The sequence below is a fragment of the Castor canadensis genome, chromosome 1, assembly GCF_047511655.1.
Source record: "Castor canadensis chromosome 1, mCasCan1.hap1v2, whole genome shotgun sequence".
Classification (NCBI taxonomy): Eukaryota; Metazoa; Chordata; class Mammalia; order Rodentia; family Castoridae; genus Castor; species Castor canadensis.
In genome coordinates this window covers 186,734,832-186,754,779 of record NC_133386.1, presented here as the reverse complement: position 1 = coordinate 186,754,779, position 19,948 = coordinate 186,734,832, and the positions used below count along the sequence as shown (strand labels likewise).

At 36.1% G+C, this 19,948-nt stretch overlaps 1 protein-coding gene across 1 annotated transcript; it reads right to left on the bottom strand.

Annotated features, from left to right (window-relative positions):
• Positions 1–11,539: 11,539 nt before the first annotated feature.
• On the bottom strand, positions 11,540–12,496 carry LOC109677181 (olfactory receptor 5G25-like). Its single transcript, XM_020153304.2, has one exon. It carries the CDS (start codon positions 12,494–12,496, stop codon positions 11,540–11,542), a length of 957 nt encoding a protein of 318 aa, XP_020008893.2.
• Between the last annotated feature and the right edge of the window lie 7,452 nt (positions 12,497–19,948).

Sequence of the window (19,948 nt, the reverse complement as noted above, 5' to 3'; positions counted from 1 at the left end):
TGCAAACTCCCTTTTATGTTGCTTTTCCAATCCTAAAGGACATGCACTGACAACTTCTGCTTCCAATATATAAGCATTATATGTTTCAGCCTGTCCTGATGATTTGCCACCCCCACTCAGATATCATATGCATTTATTCCTTACACTTGTCCTGACATTCCTTCTCACATATTGAAATACCAAAAGTCCAAATTTCATCTATATTGAGGCATTTTTATAACCTCATCCATAAATCTCTTCTTAATCCCATTCAACCAACACAGTTACTCCCCTTGAACTTCCACAGTACCTTTTCCCTCACTTCTCTCTCTTAGAAATTAGTATATTATATTATTCTCTAATTAGGCTTTATTTTCTTTGCTAGATAATAGTCTAATAATGCAAAGAAAATACCTTAATTTCTCAACAGTCACTCAATTTTGAGTTGTTGAGCAAATAAGGGTGATAGTTACATACAAATTACCTTAGCCAGGTGCTGGTGGCTCATGCATGTAATCCTAGCTATTTGAGAGGCTGAGATTGAGAGGATCATTGTTTGAAGTCAGCCCAGGCAAATAGTTCTCAAGATCCCATCTCCAAAATAACTAGAGCAAAATGGACTAGAGGTGTGGCAAAAGTGATAGAGGACCTGCTTTGCAAATGCAATGCCCTGAGTTTAAACTCCAGTCTGACCAAAAAAGAAATTACCCTGTCAGAATATTTCATCTGAATAATTTGTGTACTTTCAAACACAAATTAAATACACTGAAATGCTCAGAAATTGTTTATCAGAACCAACTTACAAAAACTACCTTTCCAATATGCACTTTTATGATTCCCTCTGAGAGCTTCACACAAAATTCTGTTGAGTTGAGTGGTTTTGCAAATTCTTATTGAAATATTATATTCAGTTCTAACTTTCTGAATAATTTTCCTCTAACTTTACCATGAAAGAATAAATATATGAGAACCTAGAGAAATTTGGGCCCTGGAGAGGGTAAGAATGACAATTCTTATCCTAATTAAATGGATTTCCACTAACTAAATGAAAAGACTTTGACTTTGAAGGATGCAGAGTGGAGACAATGGCCAGCTCTTCCACTTAGTATAAACCTGATTGAGACAAGTGGTTCAAACTCTCTAAAGTCCCATTTTCCCCAGCTGTAAAGTGGAGCTAGTAATTCATCACAAATAAAAGTTGAGAAATAAGTAGGTTGTTAATAAAATATGTAGTAAATGTCTATCATATAATGGATTCCCCAGCAGATATATGATAATAGAATTACCATTTAGGAATAAAATATTACATACTAATTATAACTTTTTTAAATGATGATGTTAGCATGGAAATAAAAAAACAAAATCATCAAAGCTATAGACTCTAAAAGAAACTACACACAGATGTATGTGTATCACACATCGGCAAGAGTAAGTTTGAAAGTCAATACATCTTTTTAAGATGAATTCAAAAGGATTATCAAGAAAGAGGAAGAATTTCTGGAAGGATTAATTATTTTACAATAATTATTCAAGAAAATTGAACATTAGTATGATAGCCAGAATTTCTAAAATGGCTCTTCATCTGTGTCTTGGAATCTGTCAATGTGATAAGCTATAATTTGCATCATTTTGTTATGCTATACTACACAGTTAACTTTATAAGAGGCTTATTAGCCTAGGAATGGATCCAGACCTTTCTCCAGTTATAACAGAAGTAGAAGACAGTGAGTATCAATGCATGAAAAGGAGTAGAAGTGATATTGCTAGTCTTAACATGGAAGAACACATAAGAAAAAATGTGAACAACTGTAAGTGGCTACTAAAGGCCTATCATTGACAGCCAGAGAGAAATAGTCACTTCAGTCCTACAAGGGCAAGGGCTGAATTTCATTAACCACTCAAATGAGCTTTGACATGGATTTTTCCCCACAGTCTCCAGAAAGGAGTCTCAGTCATACAACATGTTGACTTTAGTTTTGGGAGGCCATGAATTGAGAATCAAGTGATGAGGTATCTGGATTTATGGTTCACAGAGTAGGCAAAGTGGTAAATTTGTGTTGCTTTAAGCTGCAAAGTTTGTGGTAATACATAGAGCAGCAACAGAAAGCTACTACACACAGTACACAATTCTTTTAAATGGAAATAGACTTATTACAGACACCAAGGAAGTCTGAAAAGCCTATAAACCACATTGCTTGATAAATTACATAGCCTTTTCTTCTGTTCTGATCTAGGATCAATAAAGAACAGAATTTGCTCACTTTCTCCAAACCTACCCAATTTGAACAGCCTTTTCCTTACCATCTATTTTAAAAGAAAACCTTCTACCCTCACTTGTTTCTTTCATTGATTTTTGTTACAAGTGACACCACAAAGAGATAAATTTCTAATTTTTTGTCTTTCTAACCCACTAGCCCATAACTTCCATTAGAACTTATCCTTCCAGTATGAATAGTACCCAATAATGTGCCTATACATAACAGACCCAAAAATATTGTGACTTAATTAACACTTGCAACATTCATTGGCTCCTGTTTTTTTCTCTAGTTGCATAGCTTAGTTTGTTATGACCCAAACATTATCATCCAATGCAGACATGAAAATTGGTAGAGATAAGGATAGCTATACAGGGCATTGACTCACATTGATTTCCTGTGCGTGGGTGTTACCTTCTAGGTTAATTGTTTTTAATCTAACCTTTTCTCTAGTTCCTGGTCTCCTTTTCCTATTGGCCTCAGTTGCTTTAAGGTATCTGCTTTAGTTTCTCTGCATTAAGGGCCTTATCTCAACCAGCAAAACCCCTTGTTCCTTCCTATAATTGCTTATACTCTCTCTACAACAAAATTAGAGATAAGGGCAAAATAGTTTCTGCTGGGTATTGAGGGGGGGGAGCGGGAGGGGGTGGAGTGGGTGGTAAGGGAGGGGGTGGGGTCAGGGGGGAGAAATAAACCAAGCCTTGTATGCACATATGAATAATAAAAGAAAAATGAAAAAAAACATAAATAAATAAATTAAAAAAAAAAAAATTGGTAGAGAACATGGTGAAGGAAAAGGAAAATGACAAAAATTCTAGCCTTCAAAATCCACAGGATAAAATGAATTCTCTTTTTAAGTGGACCTGATTTCCAGAGGCTGAAAAGAATGGAAAGGGGTGGAGAGATTGGCTGGATAATGGAAGCATAATTAGAAAGAAGGAATAAGTCCTACTGCTCCACAGAACAGCGTGACAACTCTACTTCAAAATGACTTATGTATTTCATGAATCACAACCAAAGGATCTCAAAGTCTGAAAACATATACTAATAAAGTGATGAAAATATTAGTTACCATGATTTTACCAGTATCCATTATACACCTGTATTAAAATATTGCACTGTACATCCTAAATATGTACAAATACTAAACAAATATACAGTTATTTAAATAAATTGTTAAAAGATTAAAACACTTTTGAAAGAGTACATTAAAGACAAGGCAGTATGTGGATCACAAGGAATCTTAAATCTATATAAAGCATATGTCTTCTACTTTAATTTCTTGGATTTGTTGCTATGTAACAGAAATGAAAGGGATCATATACTTGAAAAAATATTATTTCGAAAATCTGGAAGATGGTGGCTAGAGGGAGGAAGCAGAAAGCAAGCCTCCTATAGTGAAATCTTGGAGAGACGCTGGAGACACACTTTGCAGGCATAATCACTGAAAAGAGGCATAACTTTGACCCCTCCACATCTCCAACTGGCACAGAGAATCTCCACTTCACATTAAACGGAAAAACAAGGAGGGTCCCCGGGCCGCCAGTTCCCCACGCCCAGATGGCTTGGGAAGACTTGGACCAGGTGAGCTTCACAGTACCGTGGTACTCCCACAGACAAGCCTGGGCCAGAGCAGCATAGCCCCCTGGACAGACTGACCTCCACCCCAGGAAAAAAGAGAAACTGAGTAACAAGCAATAAGAACAAATAAGACATGCAGGAAAGAGGGTGGGGAACACTGAGCACAAAAGATTGGGGGAATGAAACCCTTCCCGGGACTGTAAATAAACTGTAAATAAACAAGACAGGTGGGCCAGAGAGCCTCTGGCAGGAGCAGGGGTGGGGTGCACGCCAGCAACCAGGAGCAGGGAAAGCTGGTGAGAGTGACAGAGGAAGGAAAACTCCACTGGAGAGGAGGGAAGACCCACTTCCCACATGAACTGTAAACAAACATGGTGGCTGGCAGGAGCAGCAGCATCGTCCAGTAATCAGGAGCAGGAAAGCTTGTGAAAGTGGTGGTGGGAGGAAAACTGCACAGGAGAGGGGGGAAGACCCACCTCCCACATGAACTGTAAATAAACACACAGGCCTGACAATGAGGGTACAGTGTCACTTTTCCCAGTGCTTGGAAAGGGGAAAGCCTGTAGCAGAGGTTCCTGCACAGGAGTACTCTGAACAAACAAAGCCTGCATGGCCAGGTGAGTGCTAAGCTCACCCCAGAGATCTGCATAAATAACACCTTCCGCAACAGCAGCTGACAGCAGCAGGCAGGCAAGCCACAGTTGCACTCTCAGAACTGTCTCCAGACTCTATTTTTTCTTTTTCTCCCTACCTTTGATGGGAGAACAACCAAATTACACTTGCAAGCTGAAAAGCTTACTGAAACTGTATTGCATTTGAACTTGGGACACTTGGTGGGGCCTTTTTGTGTGCGTGTGTATGTGTGTGTGTGTGTGTGTGTGTGTAGTTTTTTTCTCCTTTATGCGTCCCCTTTGATGAGACATCTACAGAACAACATCTGAGGCACTATCTCCAGGACTGGAGACTGAGACGGACACCCAAATTATTAAGACTGAAACTGCATTGCATATAAACGTGGAGGTTTTTTGGTTTTTTGGTTTTATTTTTTTAATTTTCTATTTTCCATTTTATTTTAATTCATTTTTATATATAGGTATTTCTTTCATTTACTTATTTTTTATTTTTTATCTTTAATTTTAATCCTCTCTCTGTCTCTCTAATGTCTGCTCAGCTTACTGTCAATTAGTACACAAATGCTCCCTGTTTATACCTTTGAAACATTCTTGTCTGAAACCTTGTTCTACTTTCTCCCTCTTGTCTGTGTATTTGTTTTCCCCTTTTCTTTAACTTCTTGCTTTCCATCTCAGCTCACCCTTCCATTCAAATATTACCATTGTTATTATTACAAGCTAGAAAATACTTAATTGCACACAGTACAGGGACAGTAACAACACCAAAGACAATGATGGGAAGACAGAAAAAAGAGGGAAACCAGTTTCCCCACAGCAAAAAATTAGTACAGGAACCAGAGGGGAATGAAGAGAACAGAAATTCAGATCCAGACTCCAACAAAATGAAGATAAACTATGCCAAAGGACTCAATGAAGCCCACAAGAATAATTTAAAAGAAGACATACTACAAGTACTCAATGAGAATCTTATAGAGATGATACTGGATAGGGTCAACCAAAATGTACAGGAGACACTCAAGAAATTCCAAGACAACAAAAATAGAGAATTTGAAAAAGCAAAAGAAGAAATAAAGGAAACCATAGAAGCACTGTGTAAACACCAAAGTGAAAGAAAGAACACAATGAATAAACAGATAAATGAACTCAGGACAAAAATAGACAACATTAAAGAGGAAAACAGCCAGGATATGGAAAACTTCAGAAAAAAGAACGAAACAGAACTTCAAAACAAAAAAACAAAACAGAAGGCCAATCCAGCAGAACAGAACAAACAGAAGACAGAATTTCAGAACTCGAAGATGAAATGGTAATTAAAGGAAAAACCGAAGAACTATTAATTAAACAACTCAAGACCTGTGAAAAGAAAATGCAAGACTCACTGACTCCATCAAAAGACCAAACTTGAGAATCATGGGCATCGAAGAAGAAGAGGTGCAAGCGAAAGGAATGTGTAATATATTCAACAAAATAATAATGGAAAATTTCCCAAATCTAGAGAAAGATATTCCCATACAAATGCAAGAGGCCTCCAGGACACCAAACAGACTATATCAAAATAGAACTACTCCATGACATATCATCATTAAAACAACAAGTTCAGAAACTAAGGAAAGAATATTGAAGGCTGTAAGAGAGAAAAAACAAGTAACATACAAAGGTAAACCCATCAAAATCACAGCAGACTTCTCAACAGAAACATTAAAAGCAAGAAGAGCGTGGGGTGAGATCTTCCAGGCACTGAATGAAAATAACTTCAACCCCAGGATACTCTACCCAGCAAAACTATCATTCAAAATAGATGGTGCAATAAAAGTCTTCCATGATAAGCAGAAACTAAAACAATATGTGACCACAAAGCAACCACTACAAAAGATTCTGCAAGGGATTCTTCACACAGAAAGTGAAACCCAACTTAACCATGAAAAGACAGGCAGCACAAAACCACAGGAAAAGAAAAAGCAAGACAGTAGAGAGTAACATCAACTTAGGTACACACAATCAAACCTTCAAACAACTAAGAAAACTAAATGGCAAGAATCACCACATACCTATCAGTACTAACACTTAATGTTAATGGAATTACTTCACATATCAAAAGGCACTGCTTGACAAAATGGATTAAAAAGGAAGATCCAACAATTTGTTGCTTACAGGAGACCCAGCTCACTGACAGAAATAAGCATAGGCTTAGGATGAAAGGCTGGAAGAAGATTTACTATGCCAATGGCCCCTGAAAACAGGCAGGAGTAGCAATACTTATCTCTGACAAAGTAGAATTCAAACCTACATTGATCAAATGAGATAAAGAAGGACATTCCATACTAATAAAATGGAAATATACCAAAAGGAAATAATAATCATCAAACTATATGCACCCAATGTCAATGCACCCAATTTCCTCAAACATACCCTGAAAGACCTAAAAGCATATATAACGACAACACACTGGTTGTGGGAGACTTTGACATCCCATTATCATCAATGGATAGGTCATCCAAACAAAAAATCAATAAAGAAATCCAAGATCTAAAATATGCAATAGATCAAATGGACCTAGTAGATGTCTACAGAACATATTCATCCAACCTCTACACAATATACATTCTTCTCAGCAGGCCATGGAATCTTCTCCAAAATAGATCATATCCTAGGGCACAAAGCAAGTCTCAGCAAATATAAGAAAATAGAAATTATACCATGCATACTATCTGATCACAATGCAGTAAAAGTAGAACTCAACAACAAAGTAAAGACAAAAAACATGCAAACAGCTGGAAACTAAATAACTCATTACTAAATGAAGAATGGATCAGCGATGCAATAAAAGAGGAAATTAAAAAGTTTCTGGAAGTCAATGAAAATGAAAACACAACCTATCGGAACCTATGGGACACAGCTAAGGCAGTCCTGCGAGGAAAGTTTATACCCATGAGTGCATATATTAAAAAGACTGAAAGATCCCAAGTCAATGACCTAATGATACATCTCAAACTCCTAGAAAAACAAGAACAAGTAAATCCCAAAACAAATAGAAGGAGAGAAATAATAAAAATAAGAGCTGAAATCAATGAAATAGAAACCAAAAAAACCATACAAAGAATTAATGAAACAAAAAGTTGGTTCTTTGAAAAATAAACAAGATCAATAGAGCCCCTGGCAAACCTGAGTAAAATGAGGAGAGAAAAAACCCAAATTAGTAGAATCAGGAATGCAAAAGGGGAGATAACAACAAACACCATGGAAGTCCAGGAAATCATCAGAGACTACTTTGAGAACCTATATCCAAATAAATTTGAAAATCTAAAAGAAATGGGCAGATTTCTAAATACATATGACCATCCAAAACTGAACCAAGAGAAAATAAATCACCTGAATAGACCTATAACACAACATGAAATTGAAGCAGCAATCAAGAGTCTCCCCAAAAAGAAAAGTCCAGGATCTGATGGATTCTCTGCAGAATTCTATCACACCTTTAAAGAAGAACTGATACCAACCCACCTTAAACTGTTCCATGAAATAGAAAGGGAAGGAAAACTGCCAAGCACATTTTATGAAGCCAGTATTACACTTATCCCCAAACCAGGCAAAGATACCTCCAAAAAGGGGAACTATAGGCCAATCTCCTTAATGAACATTGATGCAAAAACCCTCAACAAAATAATGGCAAACCAAATTCAACAACACATCAAAAAGATTATTCACCACGACCAAGTAGGCTTCATCCCAGGAATGCAGGGGTGGTTCAACATACAAATATCAATAAAAGTAATAAACCACATTAACAGAAGCAAAGACAAAAACCACTTGATCATCTCAATAGATGCAGAAAAAGACTTTGATAAGATCCAACACCATTTCATGATAAAGGCTCTAAGAAAACTAGGAATAGAAGGAAAGTTCCTGAACATTATAAAAGCTATATATGACAAACCTACAGCCAGCATTATACTTTATGGTGAAAAACTGAAACCATTCCTTCTAAAATCAGGAACCAGACAAGGATGCCTACTATCTCCACTCCTATTCAACATACTACTGGAATTCCTAGCCAGAGCAATTAGGCAAGAAGAAGGAATAAAAGGAGTACAAATAGGTAAAGAAACTGTCAAAACATCCCTATTTGCAGATGACATGATCCTATACCTTAAAGACCCAAAAAACTCTACTCAGAAGCTTCTAGACTTCATCAATAGCTATAGCAAGGTAGCAGGATATAAAATCAATGTTAAAAAATCATTAGCATTTCTATACACTAATAATGAGCAAACTGAAAAAGAATGTATGAAAACAATTCCATTTACAATAGCCTCAAAAAAAATCAAATATCTAGGTGTAAACCTAACAAAAGATGTGAAAGACCTCTACAAGGAAAACTATACACTTCTGAAGAGAGAGTTTGAGGAAGACTAGAAAGTGGAGAGATCTCCCATGCTCATGGATTGGTAGAATCAACATAGTAAAAATGTCGATACTCCCCAAAGTAATCTACATGTTTAATGCAATTCCCATCAAAATTCCAATGACATTCATTAAAGAGGTTGAAAAATCTACCTTGAAATTTATATGGAAACACAAGAGGCCACGAATAGCCAAGGCAGTACTCAGTCAAAAGAACAATGCAGGTGGTATCACAAAACCTGACTTCAAACTGTATTACAAAGCAATAACAATAAAAACAGGATGGTACTGGCACAAAAACAGACATGAAGACCAGTGGAACAGAATAGAGGACCCAGATATGAAGCCACACAACTATGAGCAACTTATCTTTGACAAAGGAGCTAAAAATATACGATAGAGAAATAGCAGCCTCTTCAACAAAAACTGCTGGGAAAACTGGTTAGCAGTCTGCAAAAAACTGAAACTAGATCCATGTATATCACCCTATACCAAGATTAACTCAAAATGGATCAAGGATCTTAATATCAGACCACAAACTCTAAAGTTGATACAGGAAAGAGTAGGAAATACTCTGGAGTTAGTAGGTATAGGTAAGAACTTTCTCAATGAAACCCCAGCAGCACAGCAACTAAGAGATAGCATAGATAAATGGGACCTCATAAAGCTAAAAGGCTTCTGTTCATCAAAAGAAATGGTCTCTAAACTGAAGAGAACACCCACAGAGTGGGAGAAAATATTTGCCAACTATAATGAGACAAAGGACTGATAACCAGAATATATAGGGAACTTAAAAAACTAAATTCTCCCAAAACTAATGAACCAATAAAGAAATGGGCAAGTGAACTAAACAGAACTTTCTCAAAAGAAGAAATTCAAATGGCCAAAAAACACATGAAAAAATGATCACCATCTCTAGCAATAAAGGAAATGCAAATTAAAACCATGCTAAGATTCCACCTCACCCCTGTTAGAATAGCCATCATCAGCAACACCACCAACAGCAAGTATTGGCGAGGATGCAGGGAAAAAAGAGCCCTCATAGCTGTTGGTGGGAATGTAAACTAGTACAACCACTCTGGAAAAAAATTTGGAGGCTACTTAAAAAGCTAGACATCGATCTACCATTTGATCGAGCAGTACCACTCTTGGGGATATACCCAAAATACTGTGACACAGGTTACTCCAGAGGCACCTGCACACCTATGTTTATTGCAGCACTATTCACAATAGCCAAGTTATGGAAACAGCCAAGATGCCCCACTACTGACGAATGGATTAAGAAAATGTGGTATCTGTACACAATGGAATTTTATGCAATCATGAAGAAGAACGTCATGTTGTCATTCACTGGTAAATGTATGGAATTGGAGAACATCATTCTGAGTAAGGTTAGCCTGGCCCAAATGACCAAAAATTGTATGTTCTCCCTCATATGTGGACATTAGATCAAGGGCAAACACAACAATGGGATTGGACTGTGAGCACATGATAAAAGTGAAAGCACACAAGGGAGGGGTGAGGATAGGTAAGACACCTAAAAAATTAGCTAGCATTTGTTGCCCTTAATGCAGAGAAACTAAAGCAGATACCTTGAAAGCAACTGAGGCCAATAGGAAAAGGATAACAGGAACTAGAGAAAAGGTTAGATCAAAAAGAATTAACCTAGAAGGAAATCAATGTGAGTCAACTCCCTGTATAGCTATCCTTATCTCAACCAGCGAAAACATTTGTTCCTTCCTGTTATTGCTTATACTCTCTCTACAACAAAATTAGAAATAAGGGCAAAATAGTTTCTGCTGGGTATTGAGGGGGTGGGGGAGAGGGAGGGGGTGGAGTGGGTGGTAAGGGGGGGTGTGGGGACAGGGGGTAGAAATGACCCAAGCCTTGTATGCACATATGAATAATAAAAGAAAAAAGAAAAACAGACAGAAGTTTAAAAAAAAAAAGAAAAGAAAAAATATTATTTCTGGAGAAAAAAATGTGGGACAGAATCATGAAGTAATGGTAAGCCATTGATGCTTCCTGGCAGTCAATTTTATCAATTGTGAAAGGTAAATTAATTCCTTGCCTACCATACAAAACTTAAAAATAAAAAAGCTATAATAACTATCATTGTATAAATAACATAGCAATATCTACCACTGCATTAAGAACAGCAATGCTTTCTGTTACATGAGAAGCACAAAACACTTACTCACAGTGGCAAAATTCAAAAAGCTGTCACTATAACTAGAAAGAACAATGGATATAAAACTTCTCTGTAAAAAGTATACTCTAAACTTAAAGATTCTTTTTGAATAGATCATTGTTTCTTATACCTGAATAATATACATTATAATAGTTTGTTTAAAATGATTCATGAAAAAGCTTACAGATAATTGACAGACTCAACATTCTGTTAGCAAAACTGAGGTCACTTTAGCTTCACTGACTTTGAGTTTTTCATTATTTGGAATTTAACATAGAATGTCTCTTATCCTATTCACAAAATTTTGGAATATTTACTAAAGTAATATAATCTATGTATCTCAGTATAAAGTTCTAAATCTAAATTTCTTGTAATAAAAACAGGAAACATTGGGAAACACACAATTATTATCTAAAGATGCTATGTGACATGACTTATCAAAGCTACAGAATAGTAGGAGTGAATCTCAACTTAAATACAGGTGTTCCAACATCTAGCTTCTATAATGCTTTATCTCCCAAACTGTAGCAAAACTTCTTTTCAAATATTCTTCTGTATGAATCTTTGACCTCCTTGTTTCTTAGACTATAGATAACTGGGTTCAACATGGGAATCACTGCTGTGTAAAACAAAGACACCACTTTATTGATATCCAATGAGAAACTAGAGCTTGGACGAACATAGATGAAGAATAGAGTCCCATAAAGGATAGAGACAGCTGTCAGGTGTGAAGAGCAGGTGGAGAAGGCTTTGCGCCTCCCATCAGCAGAGTGGATCCTCAAGATGGTGATGACAATATAAATGTAGGATACCAGGATGATCACTCCACTGAGAACTCCAAGGGCTCCAGCCATGATGAAAAGCAAAAACTGATTAACCTGAGTATCTGCACATGCCAAGGAGAGAACAGGAAGAAGGTCACAGAAAAAGTGATTGATGATACTCGGACCACAGTATGGTAGACGAAAGGCAAAAGTCATATGGGTGGCAGTGCTTATAAGGCCCATAATATAAGGTCCTGCCACCAGTTGCACACAGACCCGCTGGGACATAATAAGTGTATACAGCAAGGGCTTACAGATGGCCATATACCGATCATATGCCATGGAAGCTAGCAGGAAACATTCTGTTACTACAAACTGACTGAAAAAACATAACTGAACAGCACAACCAATGAATGAGATCACCTTCTTCTCCACAAAAACATCAGACAACATTTTGGGACCAATAACAGAAGAAGAGAAGGCATCCACAAAGGACAAGTGGCTGAGGAAAAAGTACATGGGGGTGTGGAGTCGGGAATCCATCCAGATGACAGCAATCATCCCCAGGTTTCCCAGAAGAGTGACAACATACACAACTAGAAATGTCACGAAGAGGACAACTTGGATCTGGAAGGATTTTGTTAAACCCATGAAAACAAACTCAGTCACCATAGTTTGATTTCTGTTACTCATTCCTCTAATTCAATCTGTATGAGCAAAGGAAAGGATTTTCTATGAAAACAAATTAAAAACTAAAGTCTTCTTAATTTTACTTCTGAACTTAACTTCTATTAATCTAAGTTCTACTCCTCGCCATCCTTCTAAATCATGCCTAACTCTCTTAGCCTTCTAGGTGCTTCTGGGTTATTCACTGGAGCACACTGGGCACTTCAGTTTTATCCTTGTCAAAAAATGATTTTTGTACAGAATCAAATGTTAGACCTAGAAGTAAACTATGAAGATTGTCTAATGCAAATCCTCTAAATTCCAGGTTACCTAGCTCTAACACCTGCTTTTGAATAAAGAATATTTTAGGAGACATTGTGTAGAAAAAGAGAATTTTGTGGATTCAGGTAATTCAGATAAACAAATTTTGATCCAGGTTAAAGATAAACAGATATTAGGAATATAACTTTCCCCACATTCATAGATTCTGCTGAAACAAATAGTCAAATTGTCACAAAGCAATTTCCGAAGTCTAAGAGATAGAAGGGCAGGAAGAAAAGAAAATGCTCAAGCAATTACAGATTTTCTTTTCCAGAATCTGCTATCTAAGTCCTTCATATCTTTGTGAATACCCACTAGTTCAATCATCCTTTATATAATTTTGAAGTCCTTCAAAAAAGAACCAATTCTTAAATATTGATTGTTGTTTGGGAACTTGGGAGAGAAAAACAAATATTTAAAAAAGAAGGGGACATTCTGGGACATTTATCACAGAGAAATGAAAACTTAAAACTACAAACAACCTATACATAATTCTTCACAGAAGCTTAATTTATATAGCAAAAAAACAAGATGTCCTATACTACATGAAAAGTTAAACAAAGTATAATACATTCTACAAAGTGGATTGATCTCAAGGGCACTAGACTGAGTTGAAATAACAAAATTCAAAAAGTTCACATACATTATGAGTCCATTTAGATGGAAAAGTTGCAGAGATGGAGTGGTTTTCATGGATAAGAGATGGTAATGTGACTAAAAAGGAAGAACTTTGTGCTGATAGAATAGTTCTGACTGTGATGGTAGTTGAAAAATCTACATATGATAAAATGATAAGAAATGACACAGACAAGTCATTTCCCTATTTTGATAGTATATATGTAGTTACATAAAATATTACCACAAGTGAAAATTAGGTGAAGGATATATGAGAACTCCTTTAGTATCTTTTATAAATCTGTTATCATTGCAAAATAAACATTTGTTTTTAAAGAATGAAATGGTGGAGCAGAATAAGGGAAGAAAGGACAGCACAAGAAAGTAAAACTGGAAAATATGGGCATAAATTTTGGACCTTGAAATAATCACATTCACTTAAAATCACTCCCCAGGGTGTGTTGCCACACAAGTTTGACAGAAATCTACCAAATTTTTATGTAGTGAGCAAACTTGAGCAGGTTTTGGATTAACTAGAAACTATTCACAGGAAAAGTTGCTGACCTCTTGTGGTTTCAGGGGCAATGGAGCTCAGAAAACAAAGACCTGGAAAGATGAGATTAAGGTTAGAAGGAAAACTCTATCTTAGCAGTAAAATGTTTCAAGGATGTTATACTTTCTAGACATAGAAACTCTTTTCAGGCTACTTATATTTTTCTTAGCTATTGAATAAGGAAGAAAGAAACAAACCATTTTGGGTATCACAATGAAATTATAGAAAAAATCATAGGCTGAAACTGAATGATCAAATCTATGTTCTCAAATGATTGCCCCTGTAAATAAAGATACTGAAGTACATGATTAATGGTAATTGTTATGCTTTTAACTTTTGTGTTCAACTTGAAATCCTATGTGCAAATTGTACCTGACTGCAAAAAAGTCTATTACGCTATATTTTTCCCAGTCTTACACAGTGTAAAGATGTTCATTGAGAAAAGCCATTATTCTACAAACAAATGTACTTTGGGCACTAGAAAATTTAAGGGTTTTGTTTTCTATTTGAAGTTAAATAAATTATAGGTGAAGGGCAGAAATTAAGATCCACAGAAAAGATATCCAAATGCTAGCATTCTATTTTCCATCACATTTCAGTGTCCCTATGCCAAACACACAAACACACACACACACGCACATGCACACTCATACACACACACACACACACACACACACACACACACACACACACAAGCACACACACATAAATTTTTTAAAAACCATGCCAAAATGTACATTCAAGTTAGGTCATTTTAAGCAAAAGACACAGACTAAATATTTCATGGCAAGCTTAGAGATGGTACTTTCCCAGCCAGTGAAGTCAGTTTGAATACCTGGCCCCTGAAGTATATAGGCTCTCAATTAATTCAAGTCTCAGAAGAAAGCAAGCCAGTGGATGCCTTCCTATCTACAATGAAGTGGTTTGCAAAACTAGCAGTTCCTGATATAAAAATAAGTTTCCCCAAAAATGTATACTGTACTTCTTAGTGTTTTCAGATACCTCAAAAAATAAACAGTGTGCAATACCATCTTGAAGCTGAGCCTCCCAATAGCACTTCAATAAGGAGCACAGTAACTTAGTTATGCACAACACACCTGAGAGATAAGACCTCTGAGTAAATTGGAGTCACCTCCCGCATGGAATCAGAAGCCCAGGAGACCAAACCCATAGAGCAGATATTAAAGGGAACATTTTTCAGATTTATTAACATACAACTCACAAAGAAAATTGCATGTATTAAGGCTGTGTGTGACTCAAAAGTAGATAATATATTTAGCTTGCACAAAGCCCTCATTTTAATCCAAGATATATGCATTGGTAGTATATGATGTGATGTTATTCTGTATGTAAACATTGTGAAACAATTCATTCAAGCTAATTAATAAATCTCTGATCTCATATTCATTGTTTTTGTGGTGAGTACATTTCAGAACTATTCTCTTGGCAATCTTCAAATATATTCTATTTTAACTTTAACTATAGTTACCCTGCTCTACAAGAAATCTCCAGAACTAATTAAAATATTTTTTGAGAAAATTGTTTTGGATACTGAATCAAGTGCAACTGCTAAAATAGCACTCTTTCTCTTGTGGGAAGTAACCTGTCACACCCTTTAGACATACTGGCTTTCAGTCTTCCTCATTATAAACCACTTCTTCCTTGTAAAATGATGACCCACCTTTGGCTTTATGTAGGTGTGTAATCTCTAAAATAGAATCTCTGTGTTTAAAAACATTGATCTTGTCTGGTAGTGATTACTAGAGGCCTGGAAGAATAGAAACTATAAGGGAGAGCTGAATAGTAGTTACCAAGACTCAGGTAGATCAACATAATAAATCCTAGAGGTTTTTTTAAATCATACTGGGGTGATCACAGTCACAAAAACCTATTGTGTAATTTATGAAACATTAGAAGAGATAAGCTTGAGGCTCCAGATATAAAATAATGATAAAGAGATGGAAATACTAATTACTTTGTTCAATACATATTATGTACATATATTGAAGCACATATAGTATACATGTATTGAAACTTCAGACTGCACAATTATTAAGTATTCTTCAAAATTTTTTTCTGGCTGTATTAGTATCTGAACTCAGGACTTAAGCTTACTTAGCAAGAGTTCTAGCACTTGAGGCATGCCTTTGCTTTAGGCTCTCCTTCAGCTAGGTTCTTATGCTTTTCTGTTGGGCTGGCCTCAAACTTTGATCTTCCTACCTGTTCCTCCCCACAGACCTGACATGAGCCACTGTGACCAACAAACAAAATATTTAAATGATTTAGAAGAAAGAAATGTGCTCTAAAAAGCTAATATAGGGTCAATAACTGTACCATACATGCACCCTATGTCTTGGCAGAATCTTAGCTTGCAGAAAAAAGGAAAAAGCCAGATTAGTAGATCCTTGCTACCATGAATCTGAAGTATTTTGGAATCATGAGTTCAGGGTTTCAGAGTCCTTCAGCTTTCCACCATCTTAAGTGGGAGGGTGAATATGCTATGAATACTATGTACACATTTAGGTAAATGAAAAAATGATACCTGTTAAAACTGTTCCAGAAATGGGGGCAAGTGTGAATAGTAGAGGGAATAAATTCAAGCATGATATATTTGATATATTGTAATAACTATTGTAAAAACCACAATGTACCCCCACCCAGCACAACAATAAAAATAAAAAATAAACTAGCATGTAAAAGGGATGAATTGGGTAGGAACATTTGGTAGTGAAAAATTCACTATCCCTATCATTCATTTGATTAAAATTACTATAGTAGAAATTCTAAATTATATTTATTCTGGCTGAAAAACATTGTTTAACTTTGGAAATTATTAAACTCTAATCTGCCATTTTACCTTCAAATTGTAGGAAATACTAGGTGATTATAAATATTACACAGGTGCAATAGACCATGGATATGAATACAATAAAAAAAGAAGAAAGAAATGTTAACACTTCCAAAGGGATCATTGCTATATATGTTTACATATATTTATATATATGATGTGTATATATATGTACATATATATGCATATATATGTATGTGTATGTATACATGTAAGTGTATATACATATATATCATACATGATATACATACATCATATAGATATGACACTCTACTTTATAAATTTGTACAATTTAAGTAAATAAATGAAATTCAAAGTTAAAGTCCAGTCCTGATTGAAACACTTAGCAGTCAGAATAGGAGAATGGTGCACAGCAATGCTAGAGATCTTGTATTTGGTTTGGGAGTTACTAGGTGGATGAGATCATTATAACTAGAAAATTTAGAAATGGTCACATGGTTATGATGGTGTTCACAGGTAGGCTAAGATACAGATAAAAAATAAAACTGAGAGCAAGCTTTTATGTGGTGATGTATAGTTACAAATTGTGACAGCATCACTGAGAGGCAAACAGTAGTGCATGACCATGTGAAATATTCAAATTGTAAAACTGAAGAATACATTTGGGCCTGAACTCCATAAAGTTCTTAACATCAGGCTAAGGAGGTTTGTTTATTTATTTTTAATTTTTATTCTATTTTGAACTACCATATATTAGTAATATGAGGGGGCTTCATTATGATCATTCCACACATGCATTCAGACTAAAGAATTTGAACTTGTGTCTCTAATGAATGAGGAGTCTCTCAAGGTATTTCTGAAGACATTAACACTCATTCACACAATAGTCGCTGCTCATTAATCTCATAACTTGTGACGTGTTATTTGGCAGCCTTCTTCTAAATGCTTTAAGAGTAGTATCTTGTTCAAATACCAAAAGAACTCAGTGAAATAGATTGAGTTCCCAACCCCTCCCCTACAACTCAGTTGACTACTTTTAAAATGAGACATCCTAGGTAAGAACATTTTCCTTCCTTCTGGTTATAGATCTTTTCTCTACAGATAGTGGCAAAAGTTACTTACTTCATAACAATTTCATTTTGTATTGCTATTTATTTTATTGTTGTGCTGGGTGTGGATACACTGTAGCATTTATAAAGGTTCTTACAATGAATCAAATATATCATACTTGAATTCATCCCCTCCACTGCTCTCTTTCATCCTTCTTCCCCTGATTCCTGGAACAGTTTCAACAGATAACACTTTTGCATTTGCATACATATGTGTACATTATTTGCACCACATTCATCCTCTTACCCCTTTCCCTACCACCTCACCCCTCTAATCAGTGCAAAACCCCTCCCCCTGCCTACCCCCAGGAAGAACTTGTTTCTCCCTCTTGTTCTCTGATATTATAGGAGAAAAAAACATAAAAGATAAAAAGAGAAACATGGCATTTTTGCTAGTTTGAGATAAAGATGGCTATAAAGGAAGTCTCCTTGTGTTGTTTCCATGCATATCTATATTAGAACCCCAACTGGTTCATCTCTTCCAGGCCTCTTCACTCCTCTCTAGTCCACTTCCCATGGTGGCCCCAAACAGTTTAGGATTTCCATATTCATTCCTGCACAGTAAGCACATTAACCACATTCAAGTTTTTAGTTTCCTTCACTTACCCTACCCCTCCAGTGAGTGGCCTCCCCTTAGTGTGACCCATGTCCCATAATATTGTTGCAGGTGTTTTAAGTCTTTAATCTGCATATGAGGGAGAACATGCAGCTTTTGGCCTTGTGAAGATGTTCCATCCATTTACCTATGAATAACAGAATTTCATTCTTCTTTGTGGCATTCTTTTGTTGTGACTAGTTCTGCAATAAACATGGGTGTGCAGGTGCCTTTGTTGTAACCTGACTCTCATTCCTTCAGATATATCCCTAGGAGTGGTATTGCTGGATCACATGGCAGATCTATGTTTAGTTTTTTAAGGAGCCTCCATATTGTTTTCCAGAGTGGTTGTACTATAGCTTACATTCCCATCAGCAGTGTATGAGGGTTCCTTTTTCCCACATCCTCACCAACATTGTTGTTGATGGTGCTCTCTAATAGGAGTGAGGTAGAATCTTAGCGTGGTTTTGATTTGCATTTCCTTTATGGCTAGGGATGGTGAGCCCTTTTCATGTGTTCTTTAGCCATTTGGACTTCTTCCTTTGAAAAAATTCTGCTCTGTTCAGTTGCCCATTTGCTTATTGGGTCATTGATTTTTGAGAAATTTAGTTTTTTTGAGCTCCCTGTATATTCTGGTTATCAGTCCTTTATCTGATGAATAACTAGCAAAGACTTTCTTCCATTCTCTGGGTAGCCACTTCAATTTAGAGACCATTTCTTTTGTTGTGCAGAAGATTTTTAATTTCATGTAGTCAGATTTGTTGATCATTTCTCTTAGTTGCTGAGTCATTTGAGTTCTACTGAGGAAGTCCTTGCCTATGCCTATTGCTTCCAGTGTATTTCCTGCTCTTTCCTGTACTAGCTTCAAGGTTTCAGGTTTTATATTAAGATCCTTAATACACTTTGAGTTGGCACTTGTACAGGGTGACAAACATGGATCTAGTTTCAATTTTATATAGGTAGATAACCACTTTTCCCAGCAACATTTGATGAAGAGGCTGTCTTTTCTCCACCATATGTTTTTGGCACCTTTGTCAAAAATTAGGTGGGCATAGCTGCATGGATTCATATCTGGGTCCTCTATTCTGTTACACTGGTCTTTCTATCTGTTTTTGTGTAAGTACCATGTTGTTTTTATTGCTATGGCTCTGTAGTATAGTTCAAAGTCAGTTATTATGATACCTCCAGCATTGCTTTTTTGTTCAGTATTATCTTGGCTATTCATGGTCTTTTGTGCTTACAAATGAACGTTAAGGTTGATTTTCCAATGTTTTTGATGAATGTCATTGGGATTTTGATGGGAACTGTGCTGAACATCTAGATTGCTTTTGGTAGTATAGGCATTTTTACTATGTTGATTCTGCCAATCCATGAGCATGGGAGATCTTTCCATATTCTGTAGTCTTCAATTTTTTTCTTCAATGGTCTGTAGTTTTCCTTGTAGAGGTCATTTATATCCTTTGTTAAATTTATTCCT

Bases quoted from the DNA above. Each gene is read 5' to 3' on its own strand.
- LOC109677181 (XM_020153304.2), bottom strand. From the start codon at position 12,496: ATGAGTAACAGAAATCAAACTATGGTGACTGAGTTTGTTTTCATGGGT.